The sequence below is a fragment of the Pelobates fuscus genome, chromosome 7, assembly GCF_036172605.1.
Source record: "Pelobates fuscus isolate aPelFus1 chromosome 7, aPelFus1.pri, whole genome shotgun sequence".
NCBI classification, from domain to species: Eukaryota; Metazoa; Chordata; class Amphibia; order Anura; family Pelobatidae; genus Pelobates; species Pelobates fuscus.
Genome location: NC_086323.1, coordinates 129,803,230 through 129,828,231, shown reverse-complemented (window position 1 = coordinate 129,828,231; position 25,002 = coordinate 129,803,230). Strand labels below are relative to the sequence as shown.

General features: G+C 40.8%; 1 protein-coding gene across 1 annotated transcript; it reads left to right on the top strand.

The window, feature by feature from the left end:
- Nucleotides 1-14,049: 14,049 nt before the first annotated feature.
- On the top strand, nt 14,050-22,092 carry LOC134569214 (extracellular calcium-sensing receptor-like). Its single transcript, XM_063428128.1, has 5 exons — nt 14,050-14,310; nt 15,904-16,734; nt 18,223-18,450; nt 20,663-20,786; nt 21,173-22,092. The coding sequence occupies exons 1-5, from the start codon at nt 14,050-14,052 to the stop codon at nt 22,090-22,092; spliced, it is 2,364 nt and encodes a 787-aa protein (XP_063284198.1).
- The last annotated feature ends 2,910 nt before the right edge of the window (nt 22,093-25,002 follow it).

Below are 25,002 nucleotides of genomic sequence, written 5' to 3'. Positions count from 1 at the left end.
CACTGTATCCCTGTATTACACACTGTATACCTGTATTACACTCAGTATCTCTGTATTACACTCAGTATCTCTGTATTACACACATTATCTCTATATTACACACAGCATCCCTGTATTACACTCCATATCTCTATATTACACACAGTATCCCTGTATTACACTCAGTATCTCTGTATTACACACAGTATCTCTATATTACACACAGTATCCCTGTATCACACTCAGTATCTCTGTATTGCATACAGTATCTCTATATTACACACAGTATCCCTGTATTACACTCAGTATCTCTATATTACACACAGTATCCCTGTATTACACTCAGTATCTCTGTATTACACACAGTATCTCTATATTACACACAGTATCCCTGTATTACACTCAGTATCTCTGTATTACACACTGTATCCCTGTATTACACTCAGTATCTCTCTATTACACACAGTATCTCTATATTACACACAATATCTCTCTATTACACACTGTATCCATGTATTACACTCAGTATCTCTATATTACACACAGTATCCCTGTATTACACTCAGTATCTCAGTATTACATACTGTATCCCTGTATTACACACTGTATCCCTGTATTACACTCAGTATCTCTATATTACACACAGTGTCCCTGTATTACACTCAGTATCTCTGTATTACACACAGTATCTCTATATTACACACTGTATCCCTGTATTACACTCAGTATCTCTATATTACACACATTATTCCTGTATTACACTCAGTATCTCTGTATTACACACTGTATCCCTGTATTACACACTGTATACCTGTATTACACTCAGTATCTCTGTATTACACTCAGTATCTCTGTATTACACACATTATCTCTATATTACACACAGCATCCCTGTATTACACTCCGTATCTCTATATTACACACAGTATCCCTGTATTACACTCAGTATCTCTGTATTACACACAGTATCTCTATATTACACACAGTATCCCTGTATCACACTCAGTATCTCTGTATTGCATACAGTATCTCTATATTACACACAGTATCCCTGTATTACACTCAGTATCTCTATATTACACACAGTATCCCTGTATTACACACAGTATCTCTGTATTACACACAGTATCCCTGTATTACACTCAGTATCTCTATATTACACACAGTATCTCTATATTACACACATTATCCCTGTATTACACTCAGTCTCTTTGTATTACACACAGTATCTCTATATTACACACTATATCCCTGTATTACACTCAGTATCTCTGTATTACACACTGTATCCCTGTATTACACACTGTATCCCTGTATTACACTCAGTATCTCTATATTACACAAAGTATGCCTGTATTACACTCAGTATCTCTGTATTACACACAATATCTCTATATTACACACAGTATCCCTGTATTACACTCAGTATCTCTGTATTGCACACTGTATCCCTGTATTACACTCAGTATCTCTATATCACACACAGTATCCCTGTATTACACTCAGTATATCTGTTTTACACACAGTATCTCTATATTACACACTGTATCCCTGTATTACACTCAATATCTCTATATTACACACAGTATCCCTGTATTACACTCAGTAGCTCTGTATCACACACATTATGTCTATATTACACACTGTATCCCTGTATTACACTCAGTATCTCTATGTTACACACAGTATCCCTGTATTACACTCAGTGTATCTGTATTACACACAGTATCTCTATATTACACACTGTATCCCTGTATTACACTCAGTATCTCTATATTACACACAGTATCCCTGTATTACACTCAGTATCTCTGTATTACACACATTATGTCTATATTACACACTGTATCCCTGTATTACACTCAGTATCTCTATATTACACACAGTATCCCTGTATTACACTCAGTATCTCTGTATTACACACATTATGTCTATATTACACACTGTATCCCTGTATTACACTCAGTATCCCTGTATTACACTCAGTATCTCTGTATTACACACAGTATCTCTATATTACACACAGTATCCCTGTATTACACTCAGTATCTCTATATTACACAGAGTATCCCTGTATTACACTCAGTATCTCTGTATTACATACAGTATCTCTATATTACACCCAGTATCCCTGTATTACACTCAGTATCTCTATATTACACACAGTGTAAGGGGGGAACCTAATGTCCTCCCCCCTGGCCCCCACCCCTGAGCGGCAGGTGGGGGCCCTAAATACTAAAAAGGGGGGGGGGAATAAGGTCCTCCCCCCTGGCCCCCACCCCTGAGCGGTGGGTGGGGGCCCTAAATACTAATAAGGGGGGGACCTAATGTCCTCCCCCCTGGCCCCCACCCCTGAGTGGCGGGTGGGGGCCCTAAATGCCAATAGGGGGGGGATCTATTGTCCTCCCCCTGGTCCCCACCCCTGAGCGGCGGGTGGGGGCCCTTAAAAAAAATGTCCCCCCCAGGTGACTAGGGGTCCCCAAACCCCTAGTCACCCCCTCCCCCCCAAAAAAAAAGTATCCCCCTACCTTCCCCCCTCACCCTAAAAATAATGAGGGGGGGACCTTTAACTAAGAACCTGTAAAGGGGTGGGGGCCAGTGGGAGGACATTAGGTCCCCCCCCTTATTTTTGTTTAGGGCCCCCACCCACCGCTCATGGGTGGGGGCCAGGGGAGAGGAAATTTTTTTAATTCTACATCCCTCTATTAGCAGTAAGAGATTTTCTAAATTTAAATCACCTGGATGTTTCTGATTTGTGTGGTCTGATTTAACAATAAGACCACACACTGAAGGTGTATATATTTATAAACTTTAAGGACTTTAAGGATTACATATTGGGTTATTGTATGCAGTAACACTGGGGGATTTAGTCCGTATCAGTACATTGTAACTGAATTTATTTTACCCCTGTATGTTTTTTAGCTGCGACCACCCTAGCAACCTAAGTTCTAATGAATATCATAAGTTACTAAGAAATAGTGAGTGGACTCGATCTTTTTTATCTCCTCTGCTATATACTACATCCTCAAAAACAGGAGAGAGAGATGGTCTGAATTTTTACTTTATACTTCAAGCTGAATATATACAGACTGTAACATTTTGTACTTCGGGGATTCCATTTAGTGGAACCCCTTATTTTTCTAGATAAACCACAGTCTATTGTTCGGCTACTAACCTCTGAAGTCATACCCCTACTTAGTGACCATTAGTGATGTCCTGAACTGTTCGCTGGCGAATAGTTCCTGGCGAACATCGCTTGTTCGCGTTCGCCACGGATGGTGGCGCTGTTCGGTCCACCCCCTATTCGTCATCATTGAGTAAACTTTGACCCTGGCCTGTACCTCACAGTCAGCAGACACATTCCAGCCATTCAGCAGCAGACCCACCCTCCCAGACCCTCCCACCTCCTGGACAGCATCCATTTTACATTCATTGTGAAGCTACATTCTTAGTGAGAGTAGGGACAGTGTAGCTGCTGCTGATTTGATAGGGAAATTGATAGCTAGGCTAGTGTATTCAGTGTCCACTACAGTCCTGAAGGACTCATCTGATCTCTGCTGTAAGGACAGCACCCCGAAAAGCCCTTTTTAGGGCTAGAACATCAGTCTGTTTTTTTTTTTTTTCTGTGTAATGTAATTGCAGTTGCCTGCCTGCCAGCCAGCCTGTGTGTCAGGCTCACAGCGTATACTGTGCCCACTTGCCCAGTGCCACCACTCATATCTGGTGTCACAATAGCTTGCATTTAACAAAAAAAAACTTTTTGGACTGTAATATAATAGCAGTCAGTTTCCTTCACTAGTGTGCGTTTCAGGGCCTGCCAGGGCACAGGGTCACACCAATGCAACTCATATCTGGTGTAACAGTAGTGTACATTTAAAAAAAAAATGTTTTGACTGTAATAGATTGAATAGCAGTTAGTTGTCTGCCAGCGTGTGTGTCAGGCTCACAGCGTATACTGTGCCCACTTGCCCAGTGCCACCACTCACTCACTGGTGTCCCAATAACTTGCATTTAACAAAAACAAAACTTTTTTGACTGTAATATAATAGCAGTCAGTTTCCTTCACTAGTGTGCGTTTCAGGGCCTGGCCAGTGCCACCACTCACTCACTGGTGTCCCAATAGCTTGCATTTTAAAAAAACTAAACTTTTTTGACTGTAATATAATAGCAGTCAGTTTCCTTCACTAGTGTGCGTTTCAGGGCCTGCCCAGTGCCACCACTCACTCACTGGTGTCACAATAGCTTGCATTTAAAAAAAAAACAAAAAAACTTTTTGGACTGTAATATAATAGCAGTCAGTTTCCTTCACGAGTGTGCGTTTCAGGGCCTGCCAGGTCACAGTGTCACGCCAGTGCAACTCATATCTGGTGTAACAGTAGTGTATATTTTTGTTAAAAAAATAGAATTTTGACTGTAATAGATTGAATAGCAGTTAGTTGTCTGCCAGCGTGTGTGTCAGGCTCACAGCGTATACTGTGCCCACTTGCCCAGTGCCACCACTCACTCACTGGTGTCACAATAGCTTGCATTTAACAACAAAAAACCTTTTTGGACTGTAATATAATAGCAGTCAGTTTCCTTCACGAGTGTGCATTTCAGGGCCTGCCCAATGCCACCACTCACTCATACCTGGTGTCCCAATAGCTTGCATTTAAAAAAAACTAAACTTTTTTGACTGTAATATAATAGCAGTCAGTTTCCTTCACTAGTGTGCGTTTCAGGGCCTGCCCAGTGCCACCACTCACTCATATCTGGTGTCCCAATAGCTTGCATTTAATAAAAAAAATAAAAGTTTTGGACTGTAATATAATAGCAGTCAGTTTCCTTCACGAGTGTGCGCTTCAGGGCCTGCCAGGGCACAGTGTCACACCAGTGACACTCATATCTGTTGTCACAGTAGCTTGCACGCATAGTACCACTAATCGAAAAAAAAAATGACAGGCAGAGTCAGGCCACCCCGCAGGGGCCGTCGTGGTCGTGGTTCTGTGATTCCCTTTGGCCCTAGAATAATGCCCAGTGTTCAGAGGCCACGTACCTTAAACTTGAAAAGTTCTGAGGACATAGTTGACTGGCTAACACAGGACACCCAATCTTCTACAGCTTCCGCTCTGAACCTCAACACACCATCCTCCTCCAGCTTAGCTTCGGGCACCTCTCAAGTTACCACTCGCCCGCCTGCCGCCACCACCAACACTAGCACCACAGCCGCTTCACTTGGTATGTCAGAGGAATTATTTACATATCAGTTGGAAGAAATTAGTGATGCGCAACCATTTTTGCCAGAGGATGTAGATAACAGGGATATGTCTCAGTCAGGCAGCATTACACACGTACGGTGTGATGATGATGATGATGTTGTACCCACTGCTGCTTCCTTTGCTGAGTTGTCAGATACAAGTGAAGCGGTTGATGATGACGATGCGTCAGTGGATGTCACGTGGGTGCCCGCTAGAAGAGAAGAAGAACAGGGGGAAAGTTCAGATTGGGAGACAGAGAGGAGGAGGAGGAGACGAGTTGGAAGCAGGGGGAGGTCGTTGCAAGGTGCTAGTGTCACAGTCAGACAGCATGCATCAACACCCGGGGTCAGCAAGACAGCACGCCAATCAACGCATGCTGTTGCCACCACCAGAATGCCGTCATTGCAGAGCTCAGCAGTGTGGCATTTTTTTTGAGTGTCTTGCCTGAAAGCAGAGAGTCACACCGGACCAGCACTCCTGTCCACCCTGAATGCACAGGTGGATCAGTGGCTGACTCCGCACCAACTGGAGATCGGCAAAGTGGTTTGTGACAACGGAAGAAATTTGTTGGCGGCATTGCATTTGGGCAAGTTGACACATGTGCCGTGCATGGCACATGTGTGTAATCTGATCGTACAACGCTTTGTGCATAAGTACCCAGGTTTACAGGACGTCCTTAAGCAGGCCAGGAAGGTGTGTGGCCATTTCAGGCGTTCCTACACGGCCATGGCGCACTTTTCCGATATCCAGCGTCGAAACAACATGCCAGTAAGGCGCTTGATTTGTGACAGCCCGACACGTTGGAATTCAGCACTCCTAATGTTCGACCGCCCGCTCCAACAAGAAAAAGCCGTTAATGAATATTTGTATGACCGGGGTGCTAGGACAGCCTCTGGATAGCTGGGAATTTTTTTGCCACGTTACTGGATGGTCATGCGCAATGCCTGTAGGCTCATGCATCCTTTTGAGGAGGTGACAAACCTAGTCAGTCGCACCGAAGGCACCATCAGCGACATCATACCATTTGTTTTCTTCCTGGAACGTGCCCTGCGAAGAGTGCTGGATCAGGCCGTAGATAAGCGTGAAGAGGAAGAGTTGTGGTCACCATCACCACCAGAAACAGCCTTATCAGCATCGCTTGCTGGACCTGCGGCAACGCTGGAAGAGGATTGTGAGGAAGAGGAGTCAGAGGAGGAATGTGGCTTTGAGGAGGAGGAGGAAGACCAACCACAACAGGCATCCCATGGTGCTCGTTGTCACCTATCTGGTACCCGTGGTGTTGTACGTGGCTGGGGGGAAGAACATACCTTCAGAGAGATCACTGAGGACGAGGAACAGGACATAAGTAGCTCGGCATCCAACCTTGTGCAAATGGGGTCTTTCATGCTGTCGTGCCTGTTGAGGGACCCTCGTATAAAAAGGCTGAAGGAGAACGACCTGTACTGGGTGTCCATGCTACTAGACCCCCGGTATAAGCAGAAAGTGCCTGAAATGTTACCGAATTATGGCAAGTCGGAAAGGATGCAGCAGTTCCAAAATCAATTAAAAAGTATGCTTTACACAGCGTATAAGGGTGATGTCACAGCACAACGGGAATCTAACAGGGGAAGAGGTGAAAGTAATCCTCCTCTTCCCACAACCACGCCGGACAGGACGCTTTACAGACGTGTTGTTGATGGAGGACATGCAGAGCTTTTTAAGTCCTACGCATCGCCACAGCCCTTCGGGGTCCACCCTCAGAGAACGACTCGACCGACAGGTAGCAGACTACCTCGCCTTAACTGCAGATATCGACACTCTGAGGAGCGATGAACCCCTTAACTACTGGGTGTGCAGGCTTGACCTGTGGCCTGAGCTATCCCAATTTGCGATAGAACTTCTGGCCTGCCCCGCTTCAAGTGTCCTGTCAGAAAGGACCTTCAGCGCAGCAGGAGGTATTGTCACTGAGAAGAGAAGTCGCCTAGGTCAAAAAAGTCTAGATTACCTCACCTTTATTAAGATGAATGAGGGATGGATCCCGAAGGGACTGACAGTGGGCGATACATTAGACTAAAAAAGGCCTGATGAGGGGGACTACTTAACACACCACTCCTATCTGGTGGCACATTAGATTGCATGCGCAGTGCCCCAAATTTGAAGTAGGAGGACCGACCAAGCATATTTTTCCATCTCCCACTTCCTAAAATCGATGCCTTATATACACGTCCCCTGATAAGGGACGTAACAGGGATTAAACTGATAGGAATAGTACTACTTAACACACCACTCCCATCTGGTGGCACATTAGATTGCACGCGCAGTGCCCCAAATTTGAAGTAGGAGGACCGACCAAGCATGTTTTTCCATCTCCGCTTCCTAAAATCGATGCCTTATATTCACGTCCCCTGATAGGGGACGTAACAGGGATTAAACGGATAAGAATAGTACTACTTAACACACCACTCCTATCTGGTGGCACATTAGATTGCATGCACAGTGCCCCAAATTTGAAGTAGGAGGACCGACCAAGCATGTTTTTCCATCTCCCGCTTCCTAAAATCGATGCCTTATATACACGTCCACTGATAGGGGACGTAACAGGGATTAAACTGATAGGAATAGTACTACTTAACACACCATTCCTATCTGGTGGCACATTAGACTGCACGCGCAGTGCCCCAAATTTGAAGTAGGAGGGATGAAACTGATAGGAATAGTACTACTTAACACACCTTATAATAACGCAGAGAGAGGCAACGCAGAGAGAGGAGTCTGAAGAAGAGGAGTCAGAGGAAGGTGGCTTTGAGGAGGTGGAAGACCAAACACAGCAGGCGTCCCAGGGGGCTTGTTGTCACCTTTCGGGGACCCTTGGTGTTGTACGTGGCTGGGTGGAGGAAGAGACCTTCAATGACATCAGTGAGGACAAGGAACGGGACATGACTATCTTGGTATCCAAGCTTGTGCAAATGGGGAGTTTGCGGTTGTGCAAATGGACTGTTTGCGGTTGTTTGCGGTGCGTTAAATGGGGAGTTTGGTCTGTCACTGTGAAACGGGCGTAACCCTTACACTACCTGATCGATACAACATCATACCTGTTGTTTTAAAGCAGGTTATTCCAAACAATTTAGGAATGTTAGGTGATTTATGCCCTTTATAGATTAAAACCAGACTCTGGGGGGGGCGGGGCCTGATCATCATGGCGGAGAGTCGTGTTTTCCACGAGCTCCCACACGAGCATAGCAAAACAAGCAAAATATGGCCCATTCAAGCGACACAAACAATAATCCCAGACACCCACTTGCCATCTACGACAGTGGGCACACAACGGGATGTCATACGACCCAATTGGGGTCAACTGAACCCACGACCGAAAATGCGGCCTAGTATGCGGCGGGCGGGGGAGGCGGCCGCTCCCCTTACCCGGAGGCACCTTGAAGCTGCTCACCGCACAAGCAAACCCTGCTTCCCCCCCTCGGACCGGAGGGTGATCCCGGTCCACCCTGGGGTGGCGACCCCGAGACTGCTGAGAAGAGGAATAACGCCAATGAAAGCTAACAGAGACCTACCTAAAATGGCGGACACGACATGTGCCGACAACGCAAGCGACGCCTCGCACGATATCCTCATGCGAATACAAAGCCATTTCGATGCATTCTGGAGGAAGCTGGAGGGTAAGCTGCTTCAAACTGCTTCACCGCGGCCTCCCACTCCTACAAAGCGCACATCAATCACCTACTCCTATCAAGCGAATCGACATCCGCACAGCCGCCCAGCACCCACAATCACCCGAGCAGGGCGCCATTGCAAACCTGCCGTTCCATCCCGCCACTGTTACACTGCACAACGATCCGGCACGGAACTACCCCACGCTCCCAAACCACACCGCCAGACTAGCCACCCACCGCAGCGCCACTCACCGACACAGAGAAGACCCGGTGGACCAGGACCAGTTACAGGGCTATGCTACTCAACGGCAGACAAGGCTCAAGCGAGTGGAAGACATGGGAGCTGGTGGAGACACACAGACATGCAGAAGGGTGCGACTCCAAGTTTCACCCACAAGTTCCCGAGCCTAGGAGTAGGCTAAAGCTGAACGCTGTCCTCTAGATCCAGGACTTGACACACGATTCGAATTTGGCCCCCAGTACATAACCATTAAGCCCTACTTTTAGTTTAAATCTTGTTGTTTGTTTTATGCTCTGCTCTGATGCCTATCACATAGATGCGATCACCCAGAGAGATGGCCTAACAGGGCTCTACATAAGCACCTGTCAAATCCTTACTGAACCCACTATAAAGATCCTTGACCATCACACTTAATGGGCTACCCCGGGCACCCTAAGCAGATCTCTGCAATTTGCCCACTATCATAAATGTGTGGGATCCCAACAGTCCATATCTCCAGCGACCCCCACCAAAAATCTAGCAACATCTCTCGGGGTATACAGCCACCCCACATACACTAGCTTGGTTTCACAACTGCCGTATCTATGTCTAACCCTGTACCTCACCGTTTTTAGATAAACAGAAGACACCTCTAGACAAGCGACACTTGATATGTTAATGAAAACGCTAGAATTGACCTTACTTGTGACTGCTTCCTAGTTTATCATTATGTTTTTCAAAACAAAAATGTGCAAATTCTCTATGTTCAAATATAACTGCACGCTGTTGTGGCGTATGACTATGCTTTGTACCCACCTGCACAACAAAAATAAAGAATAATAAAAAAAAAAAAGATGAAGAACAATAAAATAAATAAAGAGAAGTGGAAAAAAAAATCAAAAGCCTGTGAGATTTTCAGTTGCTGTTTTAGCTGAAAATATTTCATTAGCTACTCCAGCCAAACATTATGTTATCTTTTAATATCAGATCCATATTCTGGCTGCATCTTTGCACGTTTTCTTAATCTTATTATAATAAATCTATTTGACATTTTAACAAAGTTCATTACTGTCATTTCAAAAATAAATCTAGAATGTCACTGATTGTATCAAATAAATCTTGAGCATGCAAATAAAAAAAAAAAAAACAGACTCTGCATCAACTATGTAATTTTCCATGGGAGTTTTGCCATGGATCCCACTCCGTCATGCCACAGTCCAGGTGTTAGTCCCCTTGAAACAACTTTTCCATCACTATTGTGGCCAGAAAAAATTTGCCTGCCCATTGAAGTCTATGGCGGTTCGCCCGGTTCGCCCGTTCGCGAACATTTGCGGAAGTTCGCGTTCGCCGTTCAGGAACCGAAAATTTTGTGTTCGCGACATCACTAGTGACCATATGATTATTACTTTGACGGTATAGGCCAATTTATCATCATTGCCCTATAGCCATTTCCATTTATATTTGCAAGGGTCTACTGAAGCTGCATCGAGCTTTTCCTTTTTAATCTCACTAGCACTTTTGTGTGTTGCACTATTACTATTTTTTTCTACTAAATTAAAATATTATTTAATAAAGATTGTTTGATTGTACATAGTGTGCCCCTTGAGCCGCCCTTACTGTTGTGGGTACTCCTGGGTGGGCTATTAGAGGAACGGCAGTTTGCCCTTTACTCTTCTAGTCCGCTAAGGTCTTCTTTTTCTCTATAATTAACTTGGGGTTTATAACCTCCACTACCCACATAGTCCTTCTGTGTTGCGGACTTTGAAGTCAAGCTGCTATTGACCCTTAATTCTGCATTTATTATAAATAAAATATAGATGATATTTTTCCAATAAATTAAAATGTTACATTATAAAATATAATAAAAATAGTATTTACAGATGGAATCCCACATTTTCCAATGTCATCTACCTTGCTGAACTTAACTTTTAATTACTAATGTCAAATGCCAACATCTCCTATGGGTACTGGATTGCACTGAATATAATAATTATCTTTGTGTTTGACACTTTCATCATCTTTCCACCCTGTCATTATCGTAGTCTAGTATTATACTGATTGCAGTCTTTTAGAAATACTGCAGGCTAAAGGCCAAATTGGTTTAATTATATGGTAGTCATACTAATCTCAATAGGTTTAAGAAGAATATATAGGCTGCCAATATAAAATTAGATCACTAATGCAAAAAAAAGATTTACGTGCACAGGTATCCATTCCTTGCCATTATAACACTTTTAAACTGGTAAGTTAAATACAATGAAACAGAACATTATGTTGAACAAATTCTAAACATGATTATTATGTTGCTCATTTTTAATTATAACGCATATTTAGATTCATTATCCAGAAATACTGAAGTAATTGTTTCATTGATACATATGTAAAATTAAACTAAATGTCTATCATAATTTTAAATAAGGTAGCAAAATAAAAAAAAAAATGTTTTATTAGGAGTTACCTCTAATAAGAAAATATTGTAGACGTGTTTTATATGTATTCCGATTTACATTTGGCATAATTGTAAGTGGTACTATGCGAGATTCCCTAGGTCACACGAAAATGAACTATTTTTAGATTTCCTTTTTCTCTAACTATTTTTAGGTTTAAAACTTTAGCACAATGTGTTTGTTAATCATGGAGTCTGTATGAAGATGAGGCAGGTGGGATATCGTTCTGATGTTTACCTTTCTATAGTTTCCTGTCTGATCACTATGGTTGTATCTAGCAACATGTGATATTGTGATTAATTTTACACGTAGGCAAAGCTCCATTGATAAATTACACGTGTCTTCCATATTCTTCTCCAAGAATTGTTTCTAAGCTCAGGTTGAGCTTACATATGCAAGTAGTGACAGTATTGGGATAGGATTTCTTTTCCCTTTTCCCCTACACCAGAACTTCAAATATTTAACAAAATTAGTAAATATTTCCCACACTGCATTCGTTTTCTATTTGATACTTTCTTTTAGCGTTAGCTGTAATTTGTAACTTTTCTTGTCATTTTTTTCCTGTCCATTATTAATTAATTTCAAGGACCTCATGCCTTTAATAAAAATACAGTCTATATCCTTTGAAGTGTTAAAATATTAAATGATAGGGGTAAGTGTAACTTTCACAGATTTGGCAAAGCGTTATATTTGTACAATTTTATTGACTCCTGTAAAATACATTCAATGCAAGCACTAAATAGAAGTACCATATTTGTTTAAATGTATATTCGTTTGTGATATGTGTTCTTTGCAGAAACTGTGTCATTATAATATATTTGTGATATTCTCATTAACCATAACACATATTTTAACTACTATATAACTGGTAACGAAGTAAGAACTTATATTCAAAACCTTTTGGTTTTAAGTAACAGTCAAATTGAACTGCTCATTTGAGAGAGAACACAGCTACAGACTAACTATTGTTTTGGCAGGTGGGTGATCAATGGAATATATCCTAATTACTAGTTATTATCAGACTTTCTAAGCAGCCTTAATGCATTATTTTGCATATGTCTTTGTTTTCATTGTTGTCCATGCTGTGATTGCTCTTTTTATTCTCTCAGACAATGTTCCTGGTCACAACAAGATTTCTTTTGATAATGACTCATATTACACAGGCTTATAAATCATGTCAGAATAAAAACATTCCACTTCCTGCCTATGTAAAACAAGGTGATTTCATAATAGGAGGATTAATTCCCGTACACGAAAAAACGGTGAAGCTGAAATTTACATTTAAAGAAAAGCCTTCAAACAGAACATGTGAAAAGTAAGTAAGAAAGAAAGAAAGAAAGAAAGAGAGAAAGAAGGAGAGAAAGAAGGAGAGTACCAGCATATGAGAAACCACATGAGAGAGAAATGAGGAAAGGGAAAAAGAGAAAGACAGCGAAAGGATAAACAAAAAGATAAACTGATTAAAAAAAGAGAGAAAGTGGGAGACTGTGATAGAGACTGGTAAAAAGCAAAGGAGAAGGAAAATAAGATAATAGAAAGTGAAAGAACAAAGAGATTGAGAGACAGATGCAAACTGAAAAGAGGAATACACACAAAAGAGGAAAGATGAGTGAGAGATGTTAAGCGAGAGTATGAGAATGTGATTGCGATGTAGTGAATTACTTAAGTTTTTGTCTACATTTTACAATTAATTAAGTTTCACAGTGAGAGAAGAGGCAAGGATAGAGGAGAAATGGAAACAGGCAGAATTAGAACGAAAGAAGAAAGATAAAACTTTATTTTTAAGAGACACAAGTAGCTTTTTCTAAAATATATATTTCACTTTATTTGCTGGATTAATATAACTTGTTATGATTAGCACCATGTATTTTTAGTAAAGTTTATTGGGAATCATAACTGTTGAACCATTTGAACATATTTAAATACTTTTAAAACAGTTTTCCTTCACTTGTTTGCAAACAACATAGCAAATTCACAGATTAATTCTGCCAGCAACCTCTTGTTAACTAAACACAAGTAAATCCCTTGTTAATGTCACATTGGATTTTTATACTAATTTACATTCAATTGAATGAAATATAGGAAGAGACCTACCATTCTAGTCTATCTATCTATCTATCTATCTATCTATCTATCTATATATATATCTACGTGTCTGCTTGTCTGTCTATCCATCTTTTTGTCATTGAGTAAGGTCCAAACCCCACCATCCCAAATCCTGGTTGCTAAAATGTAGGCTATACAGAGAGCCAGAGAGCCTCCTGTAGAGGGAGGGTGGAGTTGAGGATGTCATTTACAGTGTCTGCACAAGGCAAGATCAGAGCCATGGAGGGGTTAACATTTGATTCTTTGTAATACGACACAAAATTTAACTTGCGTGTACATGGTTTGGGGAGGAAGAGGTTAAATACACCAATCACATTAAATACAGTTTACATTGAGTCTGCTCACCTTTCTATGCAATGCATGTGTTTATTTTTCTTACAAGGTTCTATACGGAGAAGTATCAGTATGTTCTTGCAATGCTATATGCCACAGAAGAGATAAACAGAAATCCCTTTCTGATGCCAAATGTAAGCCTAGGATATGAAGTCTATGACACATGTTACTCAGATGCTGCAGCTATTGATAGTGTGATGAGCTATCTCTCAGGAAAGCAAACAGGTGTGCCAAATTACAGCTGTAATTCAGAACTTCCAAGGCTGGCTGCCGTGGTCGGAGATTCACCATCATCTGGTTCCGTTGCTGTGGCAAGGATACTTGGGCTTACTCTGTTCCCACAGGTAATGTATGTGGGTACCAAAAGCTTTCCAAAGATATTTACTAAAGTGAGAATTTGAAGTGAATTCAAAGTAAATTTCGAATTTAAGGCCAGAGCAGCTGACTTTTTCCAATTTGGCTATTTTGACCTTAAATTTAAAATTCCCTGTGAATTCTGTGTTTTGAGGCTGAAAGCATTGCTAACCATTACACATTTCAATTGCTGTTTAAAAAGCTACATTTTAGTTAACTTAATTAACTAACCAAGGCAGACCGTCGTACACACTGTGTGCAAGGAGTTGGTACATCACAGACTTTCTAATACTCTGATACTCTCTCTCCTTAAAGAATACAAAATGTAATAACTTTATCCATACTCTTATAAAGGTGAATTACAGCTCAAATGAACAGATCTAAACTTTTTTTTACAAGATGATGATAGACCAGGATATTGATAGTTACTATCATCGAACATTTTCAATGCAATGCCAATATAATGCAATAGGCGGCTCACGAATCATATGACTTTAACCTCTCCTTAAATTATCTAGTATCTGTTTTACATAACTTGATCTAAGAAAAATATGTACTTCTGCATTTTCAAAAAAAATCTACTTTTTAAGAGTAGCAGAGCAGAGAAGAGCAATTTTGGTTACTACGCTACCTATAACTGACAGAAAATGTAAACTTGTCTCCAGTGTATAGAAGGATGTCTGTAGAATTATTGTATTTTTATAGTACGTTACGCAATACATTTTGGATTTACATCTTGTCTCCACTCTCCATACATTTATAATAACACATTTTTTTGGAACTGCATATAGTTATAACTACAGATTTAAAATCAAAGTATTCTTGTAGTTGTTGATTCTGTAGGCTCACATCATTCTAGTACCTTGCGACCCAAATTATAAAATGGTAACAACTTGAGACATAGGGCTGGAGTAATAATTTCAGGGAATGTGAGGTGGTACAGACATACTGATCAGTGTGCATCACTGTGCATCAGGACAGCTAGTAAAGTGATAACTGAAAATTGGCTAATTCAGGATGTAAGTATCAATATTAATGAAATTGTAATGGAATTTATCTAGAAATGAGATTCCTCTATATAGTTCTAAGGAAATCCTGGCACCCATTACATGAATTGCAGGTTATAAACATTTATACCATTTTGTCCCCATGAGCCATCACAAACTAACCACAAGTGAACCTTTCTCCTTTACATTTGAGGTTGGCACTGAACATCTGATCACCCACTTCTCTGGGCTAAACATTTCAGAGGGATTTGCCAAGCTGCTGAAAATGGTGTTACATTTCTTAAATCTTGAAAGCTCTGCTATTTTGTTGTGATTTTAAAACTCATGTAACTTTTTTTTCAGGGAAAGAAAATCCATAGGGTCATACATTTAGCCAAAATCAAAAAATCTTTTTTTTTTTCAATATTTGTACACGTTTTGTTTAATATTCAAAGTACGCTTAGATATCCTGAGTACAACACAAACTATTGATAGAGTAGATGGCCCAATAGATTCCAATGTGTTCCTGTCTTTCAGGAGCTGACTGTTTCCCACATCCTATTATGTAATACATTCCAAACGTTTTCTTCTTTGCAGATCAGTTATGCATCAGCTCTTCCCTCTCTGGCTGACAAAACTCAGTTTCCATCTTTTCTGAGAACTGTGGGTACTGTTGACTCCCAACCAGTGGCTGTGGTCCAGTTGATCATGCATTTTAACTGGTCCTGGGTTGGTATACTCGCCTCCAATAATGATTATGGGAATCAAGGTAGTCTGAAGCTACAATCAGAGATGAATAATAATGGCATATGTGTGGCTTTTGCCAAAACTCTCTCCACCCCACCGAGTAAAGAGAACTTGGATGACATTGTCAGTGTCATACGTAAATCAACAGCCAATGTCATTGTCCTGTATGCCTATGCTACGGAGCTCATTGCTTTACTACAGTCAGTCACGGAGGAGAAAATTGTTGGGAAAGTATGGATTGCAGTGGGAAGCTGGATCCCTTCTGCTGTGTTTACCCAAAATGATTTATGGGCAACCTTGAATGGGACTGTAGGTCTTGCAAAATACAGTTCCAATATCCCAGGTTTCGGAAATTTTTTGTACAGCGTTCATCCTTTAAACTACCCTAAAGATATATTTATAAAGGAATTCTGGGCGTATGTTTTTGCATGTAAGTGGTTGAGCAATAATACAGTTTCATCTTTATATGGAACTAATGCCACCATTTGCACGGGTAATGAAGACCTAACTAAACTTGACAGCTCTGTGTATGACACTAAAAACTTCAGATTAGCAGTTTCCGTGTATAATGCTGTATATGCCGTGGCCCAAGCAATACATAACATGATTTTCTGTGAATCAGGGAATGGGCCATTTTTCAATGGGACATGTACAGACGTTGAAAATGTTCAACCTTGGCAGGTATGTGATAGTATTTATTGATAGTGCTAAAAAAAAATGTAGCTGATATCAATTGCAGGAGCATTTATTAAACATTTAGCTTGCTAGGCGATTTAACACCTATTTTCTAAAGACATTTCTAGTCATTTGCACTCACTGTATTTAAAGATCCATATCATTTTCTGTGTACTATCGTCATAACGTTTTTTTCATAAAAAAAATAAAAAATATATATATAATAAGATATTATTTAAAAATCCACAATTGAAAATGCAATATGACAAGTCTATATGCATGGTGAACAACATCATGGGAGGCCTTATTTCATAAATACTTCAAAATAAACATTACGCTTAAACACAGCAGTTCCTGAATAATAAACACTAACACTCTAAATTTTTGTAAACAATAAAATATTTACAAAAATGTGAGGACTTGCAAGATACTTTATATGAACTAAAGTGTGGGTAAAACCCTGTCTGGAACAAGTAAACTGGCCATCTGAGCCCAGGGTATATTTTACTCAAAATCTCAAACTACTGGCAATCCATCCCTCAAGAGTCTTCATCTGCCTCTAAATGGTTAATCAAATACCTTACTTCCAGTCATGTCTTTATATACAGTAGGTGTAGTTGGGAGGATGATAAGTATTAAAGAAAAGAGACAGATCGGGGAAGTGGAAGGTTAGATAATGACAACATAGTTACATAGCTCAAAAGAGACATATGTCCATTAAGTTTAGCCTTTCTCAGATTTGTTTTAGCTGTTGGTCCAAAAGGAGGCAAAAAAAAAAATAATCTGTGAGTTCACACAAAGCTTTTTAAGTTATGTTTGGGTGTCATATAAACTTTGGACCTTTGGGCTGCAAGTTACACATCTCTGTGAAACATTTATTGTGTTGGTCACATAAAGAAATAGCTTACACTTGTACATCATCTGGTCCATGTGTCATACAAGTGCCAAGCTCATAGTGTGTTTTGAATGTGGCATATGAGCCACCACCAACAGCATTATCATCATATATTGAGGCGTTCATCAGATTATTAGATTATTAAAATATGGGATGAACTAAAAAGGTAGATTATCACAATATGGGATGAACTGAAAAATAATAAAAGCAAAATCAAGTTAGGCCAAAATAGCTAACGGCAATGAAGCTGTGTGTGTAGTTACAATGTACTATAATCTAGCTGAAGTGGTAGCATTTCATTAGGTTTCCTAATTGACTGCCAAAAAAAAAATGTTATACAATTACAGGCTGCAATTTATGAAATCTGATTTAATGGATAAAAGCTTATTGGAAGTGAGATAAATTGTGATACTCAAAACCAAATTCACAAAGTGCATAGCATTGTTTTTTTTTTTTTTTTAGAAATTTAGCAAATCAGTTATTTTGACTAAACTTTACAAATTAACTTTCAATTTCACGGTTATTCACTGTTATTTAAATAAATTATTTCAGATTTATAATTTTCCACTAATATTATGCTTTTCTGTTTTTTCTTAAAGCTTTTCTATTACATCAAGAATGTACACCTTGTGACTACAGGAGGGGAAAGGGTGGCTTTTGATGAGAAGGGTGAACTGAAAGGGCTGTATGATGTCTTAAATTGGCAAGTGTCACCTGATCTAAAAGGAGATATGGTCAAAGTTGGAATCTTTGATGACTGGGGACCCAAGGGAGAGAAACTGGTCCTGAGTGAGAATGCCATAAAATGGGGATATAAGTATACACAGGTACGGCATGTTATCATAATCAAGAAGAGCACACTTCTATATTTAAAGGGAAACTCTAAGCACAAAAACGTTATTTAATAAACTTTAGTTTTCTGTTTCTGTTTCTGTTTATGCAACCCTAGCCACATCTCTCCTGCCTGTTACTCACACAGACTACATGAAAAACATGTTTCATTTTCAATCAGTTATCACAGCACGGTGTGTTTACATTAGAAGCTCTTATCTCCTTCTCTGCTAATTAAACTGTAATCATGTATGCAAGGCTTCTGCAGGCTCTAACAGACTATTGACAGGGCAGGAGATAAACAATTCTAAATTAAACAGAATAAAGGAAGTTTAAACATTATATCTATCCTTACAGGAAGTGTGTAGGGAGGCTGTACAAGTCACATGCAGGGGAGCTGTGACTAGGGCAGTATAAACAAGGTGATTTAAATCCTACATGGCAAAGAATTTCACATTTAGACTACAGGGGTTTGATCGATACACAAAAATTGCTTCATTAGGCTAACGTTGTATTGGTCCTTATAGTGTCCCTTTAATATGACTACATTAGACTAAAAAAGTGAGAGCACATTGGACCTCTATTGACAAAGCAGTGATTTCCAGGAATTGAAGTTAAGTTTTCTGCTTTCTACTGTGGAGAGCTGACAGCTGAAATGCAGCATCCCCAGCATGCGGATCAGTGTCTCAGCATATTATCATACAATTATATTTGTAGATCTGTTTTACACCGGTATTATTATTACAGAAATGTCCTCTGTAGCCCAGTCTGCATCCTATGATTGATGGCATAACTGCAGAAACTCCTCAGAACTGCCCCAGCTCCTCCAGTTTCTGTGTGCTCACCTTAGTGTAGGACTCAAGGTTTTGCCTTGACATGGCAAGTGAGCTTATAGTTTAATAAGCCTGAAAAAAATATTTGCCTTAAAGGGACACTCCAGGCACCCAGACCACTTCTGCTCATTGGAGTGGTCTGGGTGCCAACTCCCACTACCCTTAACCCTGCAAGTGTAATTATTGCAGTTTTTCATAAACTGCAATAATTACATTGCAGGGGTAACTCCACCTCTTGTGGCTGTCTACTAGACAGCCACAAGAGGTCACTTCCTAGTTTCTAGCACAGGAAACCTGTGCTAGAGCGTTGCTGGAAGTCCTCACGCTGTGTGAGGACCTCCAGCGTCGCTCAAAACCCCATAGGAAAGCATTGAAATGATTTTTCAATGCTTTCCTATGGGGAGACGTAATGCGCAAGCGCGGCATTTCCACGCATGCGCATTAGGTCTCCTCGGCCGGTGGGCGAGATCAGTCTCGCCCACCGGCCGACGCAATCACAAGGAGGAGCGCCGCGAGGGACATCGCCGCTGCCTCAGGTAAGTGACTGAAGGGGTTTTCACCCGTTTAGTAACCGGGGATTGGTGGGTGGGAGGGAGAGGGACCCTCCAGTGCCAGAAAAACGATCGTTTTTCTGGCACTGGAGTTTCCCTTTAATCTTAGGTTTAACTCCTCTAAATAATCATGGCCTGTGCCCTAATATTACATTTAACCCCACAGTAACCCTATACTTAATATTCCTAATCACCCCTTTATATCAATTGTTTAACCATCTTTACTCTAAGCATCCTAAATAAGAGAACTCTGTTGTTTTTCCCCACTCAAACATGAAATCCCATTTTATCCTATTCATGTGAAAAATTTTAACCCTGCATGCATTTACACAACTGCACACACATACTATACTTCCAGATTAAAACACACTACATTACAAGCAGAAATATGTGCATAAATAGTCAGTTGTCAAATTTGAATATATGTTGTTTTTTTTTTTTTTAGATATTATCATGCCTCCCTTAATATATTCAGTAAATTCACTTTGCTTGCACAATTATTTTTTCAGGGGGAGGTGGGGAAGGGGATGCAAGGGGGCACCTTTGAATACGGTGCCTACAGGCAATTAGCATAAAAATCCAGCTTTGAGCCAGGCAGCAGGTCATGTGTTATTAATTTTTATGTTTGGATTAATTCTGGAGTTCATAGTTTTCTTGCACTTTTCAAGTATGTATGAAATAAATGTTCTCTGGGATCCCTCATAGATAGGATTTAGGCTTAAAAATATCTGTTCACTTTGATAAACACAGCAAATTTAAACTAAACCATTCACTTTAGCTTAAATTAATTCTGATTTCTAAATTGTGTATTCTTTTACTTTTAGGTGCCGACCTCTGTTTGCTCTGATAGTTGCTTGCCTGGATTTAGGAAGGCACCTCGAGAAGGAGAACCTTTTTGTTGCTACGATTGTATTCCATGTTCTGATGGAGAAATTTCTAACCAGACAGGTATGTTCAAACTATCAACAGGGCTACAAACTGAGAATCACATATTACATTCTACAATAATTTTTACTAACAGATTACTAAAATGAGAGGCAGCAGCTCTCAGTTTGAGCCAAGCCTTGCAGTTCTAGAGTGCTATCTTCATATATTCATTGAAAAGAGACAGAGAGTAAAGTAGATTTTATTCCTAAAATAAGTCATAATAAATACTAATTGATGCTTACCTAAAACACAGAATTTTATTGTTGGAACATTGATAGTGAGCCTCATATGAAAACCTTTTTTATTTTATTTTTTCAAATGACACTAGAAAATTATATAAGTATTCAAATGAATAGTATCACTATAGTGAATAACAATTAACTCTATATATTCTTCTGTTAATGCAGATGTTACTGACTGTGTGAGATGCTCTGAAGACCAGTGGTCTAACGACAATCGAGTTAAATGCATCCCAAAAATGATTGAGTTTCTATCATATGATGAACCACTTGGTATTGCTTTATCCAGTATTAGCAGTGTCAGTTCTTTGATCACAGTATCTGTGCTGTGTGTCTTTATACGGTATCGTGATACACCTCTAGTAAAAGCTAATAACAGAATTCTGAGCTACTTGCTTCTAGTGGCTATCCTGCTGTGTTTCCTCTGTTCATTTTTATTCATTGGACGACCTTTATCAATAACTTGTCTTGTCCGTCAAGCTATTTTTGGAACAATTTTTTCACTTTGTGTGTCCTCAATTCTTGCTAAAACGATAACGGTGGTTATAGCATTCAGTGCCACCAAACCAAACAGCTCTCTCCGGAAATGGGTGGGTTCTTCGATTCCAAATTCAATGATATTTTTTGGTTCCAGCATCCAAACCATAATCTGCACTTGTTGGGTAATGCTATACCCATCTTCTCCTGAACTAAACATGAAAGTATCTAAAGGTATAATAACAGTAGAGTGCACAGATAGTTCAGTAATATTTTTCTATGTAGCCCTGGGCTTTTTGGGTTTTTTAGCCCTTTTGACACTTGTAGTTGCTTTTTTGGCAAGAGATTTACCTGATGGCTTCAATGAGGCTAAGCTTATTACCTTTAGCATGTTGGTCTTCACAAGTGTTTGGATCTCCTTCATCCCAGCCTATGTCAGCACAAAGGGAAAATACATGGTTGCAGTGGAAATTTTTGCAATACTTTCATCCAGCCTTGGTCTTCTTTGTTGTATTTTTGCTCCCAAGTGCCACATCATCATTCTTAGACCCCATATGAATACAAGAGAATTCTTAGTATCAAGAACTAATATTACTAGTAAAAAACAATAAGTTAGTGGCTACATTACCAACAGTGGACAGAATGGAATAGTAAATATTTGAAATATGAATACTCAAAAATAATAAAAACTATTGTATGTTTTATAACACTGACATTTTATTTTGTCAAGCAACTTTATATTTCACTGAATATATAAATACTTTTTTTTTCTACCCACACCCTTATTTCATGGTCTTTTTTTTTTTAATTCTTTATTTTTGTTGTGCAGGAAAGTACAAAGCGCAGTTATACGCCACAACAGCGTGCATATATATATGTAAACATAGATTATACAGTGGCTTGGAATATTGTGCACAATTTTAGTTTTTTGTTATACGTATTATGCTATGCTGACATGTCTAGTCGATATCTCTTTGTGTGTGATCGAGCTGGCTTACGGCATCCTGACATCACTGACATGCAGAGTTTGAGCATAAGAATAAAAAGTTAAGATAAAACTAAATTTTAATAACTAGCCTGAGGTGTCACGGGTTATCTCCCGGCTTTTAACCTTTGGTAAAAGGCAGTGGACTTGGAATAGGTTTCGCTTGCCGTTTTTAACACCATCGTATATCGTTGGGAAGTAACCAAACTATTTGCGTCACTACGTAAGTTGGGTTGGTGTAACCAAAGTGTATAGTCGTGTAGGTACAGCTCCCTGCATGCGTCTTGAAACATCTATGCTTGTTCTAAGTGGTGTATGTTTGATTGTAGGTAGAGTTAACAGGTTTTACAGAGGCCCACAGGCCAAAGCACAAGTGTGAATATTCTCTGTTCACGTTTTCCCTTTTATATAGGGACATAAGAGTAAATTTGTGTAGCCTAATGAGTGAATTAAGAAACATTCCATAGGTCGGCATCGCGTCTGCTTATCCTAAGTTTCCACAGTGTTCCGACAATGGCGTGGTAGGTCGCATACGTGTTATATTATATACTCTTAGTTATCTATGTGTGTCGTCTGGACGATGTTAATGAAAGTAGGACAGAATTTTTCCCCCTTGGGACAAGCGCAGTTGGCATGCAAGCCGTCTAGCAATAGATAATTAGTCACGTATATTATTTGACTAAGCAGTAGACAGGTATGATGACTAGTACACTGATACCAAGTTACATTAACCCTGTACATTCCTGTAACTAGTCTAGCTTTAATGAGACTATATAGGTTGTGCTATCTAACGAAAAATCATATACTATATACAGTTTAGCGAACATATAACTTAATAAAGAGGAGTTACATTTGACCCCCAAACCATGGGTATAAAAAAGAAAAATAGTGGTGGGTGATGTCCCTTTGGAGCCTGGATAGCCCTGCTTCACCTCAAGTCGTGGCCCCCGCATTGGCATCCGAGCGGGTCCTCTGAGGAACAAACGGAATAACCCTAGAGGGGTCCCAATTGTGCGTGTTAGCGGTATGGCTCGGGCCTGTTTGGGCGAGCGCGTCTCGTGGGAGGCCGATGGCTTCCAGCATGGCAGCCGCCTCCTTAATGTCCCTGACCGCGTGCACAGAGTCCTCTTTCAGGATGTGGAGTAGCCGCTGTGGTCTCCAGCGATAAGGGATGGCGTGGGTGCGCAGTAGTGAGGTAAGTGGTTGGAGCGTCTTCCTCCATTTCAGGGTGTCCCCAGACAGGTCGGAATAGAACGTGAGTGCCATGCTTTCGAAGGAAAGTGGGGATTTCCCTTTGGTTGCTGCTAGTACCGCTGCTTTCTCCCTGCCGTTGCTGAATCTGACCACCAGATCCCTGGATGCGGTCTCGGGGGCTTTTTGAGGCTTTGGTATGCGAAAGATCCCGTCAGTCATTATGCTTTTTGCTTGCTTAGGTGTAAGTAGTGCCCCTAGCAGCCTTCTTACCAGGTGTGGGAGTTCTGCGTCTGGGATCGCCTCTGGGACACCCCTTATCTTGAGGTTATTTCGGCGCCTGCTATCCTCCATCACAGCCAGGCGTTGTTCCAAGGTGGCTTGCTGTTTCTGTAAGGTCCGGACTGCACCAGAGAGAGTGGTGATCGTCTGGGCATGTTCAGCCGTTGTCGTCTCCACCATCCCCAGGCGGCCTACCAGGCCTGTTAGATCTGCCCTGAGTGAGGCCATGTCGGCTTGCAAGGTGAGTTGGAGGCCGTGTAGTAGCTCTTTCAGAGTGGCATTTGTCACCGGAGCCGAGTCATTGTTCTTTGGAGCCGTTTGGGGCCGTGGTGGGAGGGGGACCCCAGCGGATCCCATCCCCATTATCGAGTCCTCCGAGGAGTCTGAGTACTCATCCATGTCGGCGGCCATCTTGGGCCTGCTTGTGCCGTGGGCCTGCCGGAGTAGATCTCCTATGTTCATACCCGGTTTGGGCTTGTCGGGCTTTTGCTTCTTCAGCTTGCGGCCCATGACTGCTATTAGTGCCCGTGATCCGGTTTGCCAGCGGTGGTAAGGGGTTATAAATTGCCGAAATGTGGCGGTGATGGTCGGAGCTCATCCGACATGCGTCCGTCTCGGTCAGTAGCTTCTTTCATGGTCTTTTAACCCCTTAAGGACACAGACACACACATTGATATACATGCACAGACATATAGACACGTTTATATATACACACAAACGCTTATATACACTCACTGACTCTTACATGCAGACATTGATATACACACTCATAATTGCATACACACAGACACACGATTAATTATTTATATATTAATTAAGTCTTTTTTTTTTTTTACCCCCAAGTCAACCCAACCTTTTTTCATACTGAAGTCCACTTGACGTTTCAGTTGTTACCTTGACAAGGAAAACTGGAGTGGAACCTCTTCTTTGGTGTCCAGTTGGATGCTGCAGGGATCTCTCTCACAGACTTTCCAGCTCCCTGTAGCTTATCCCAGTTCCAACAGCAGTACAAGGTGTGTGAGGGAGCTGAGCATAACAGTTCCAGAGCAAGCACCTGTTGCAC

What these genes read in the sequence shown, in the direction of transcription:
- LOC134569214 (XM_063428128.1), top strand. Translation starts at nt 14,050, where the DNA reads ATGCTATATGCCACAGAAGAGATAAACAGAAATCCCTTTCTGATGCCA. An exon ending in AAAATGTTCAACCTTGGCAG is followed by an intron (nt 16,735 to 18,222) that starts GTATGTGATAGT and finishes TTTTTCTTAAAG; the next exon opens with CTTTTCTATTACATCAAGAA. An exon ending in GGGGATATAAGTATACACAG is followed by an intron (nt 18,451 to 20,662) that starts GTACGGCATGTT and finishes TTTTACTTTTAG; the next exon opens with GTGCCGACCTCTGTTTGCTC.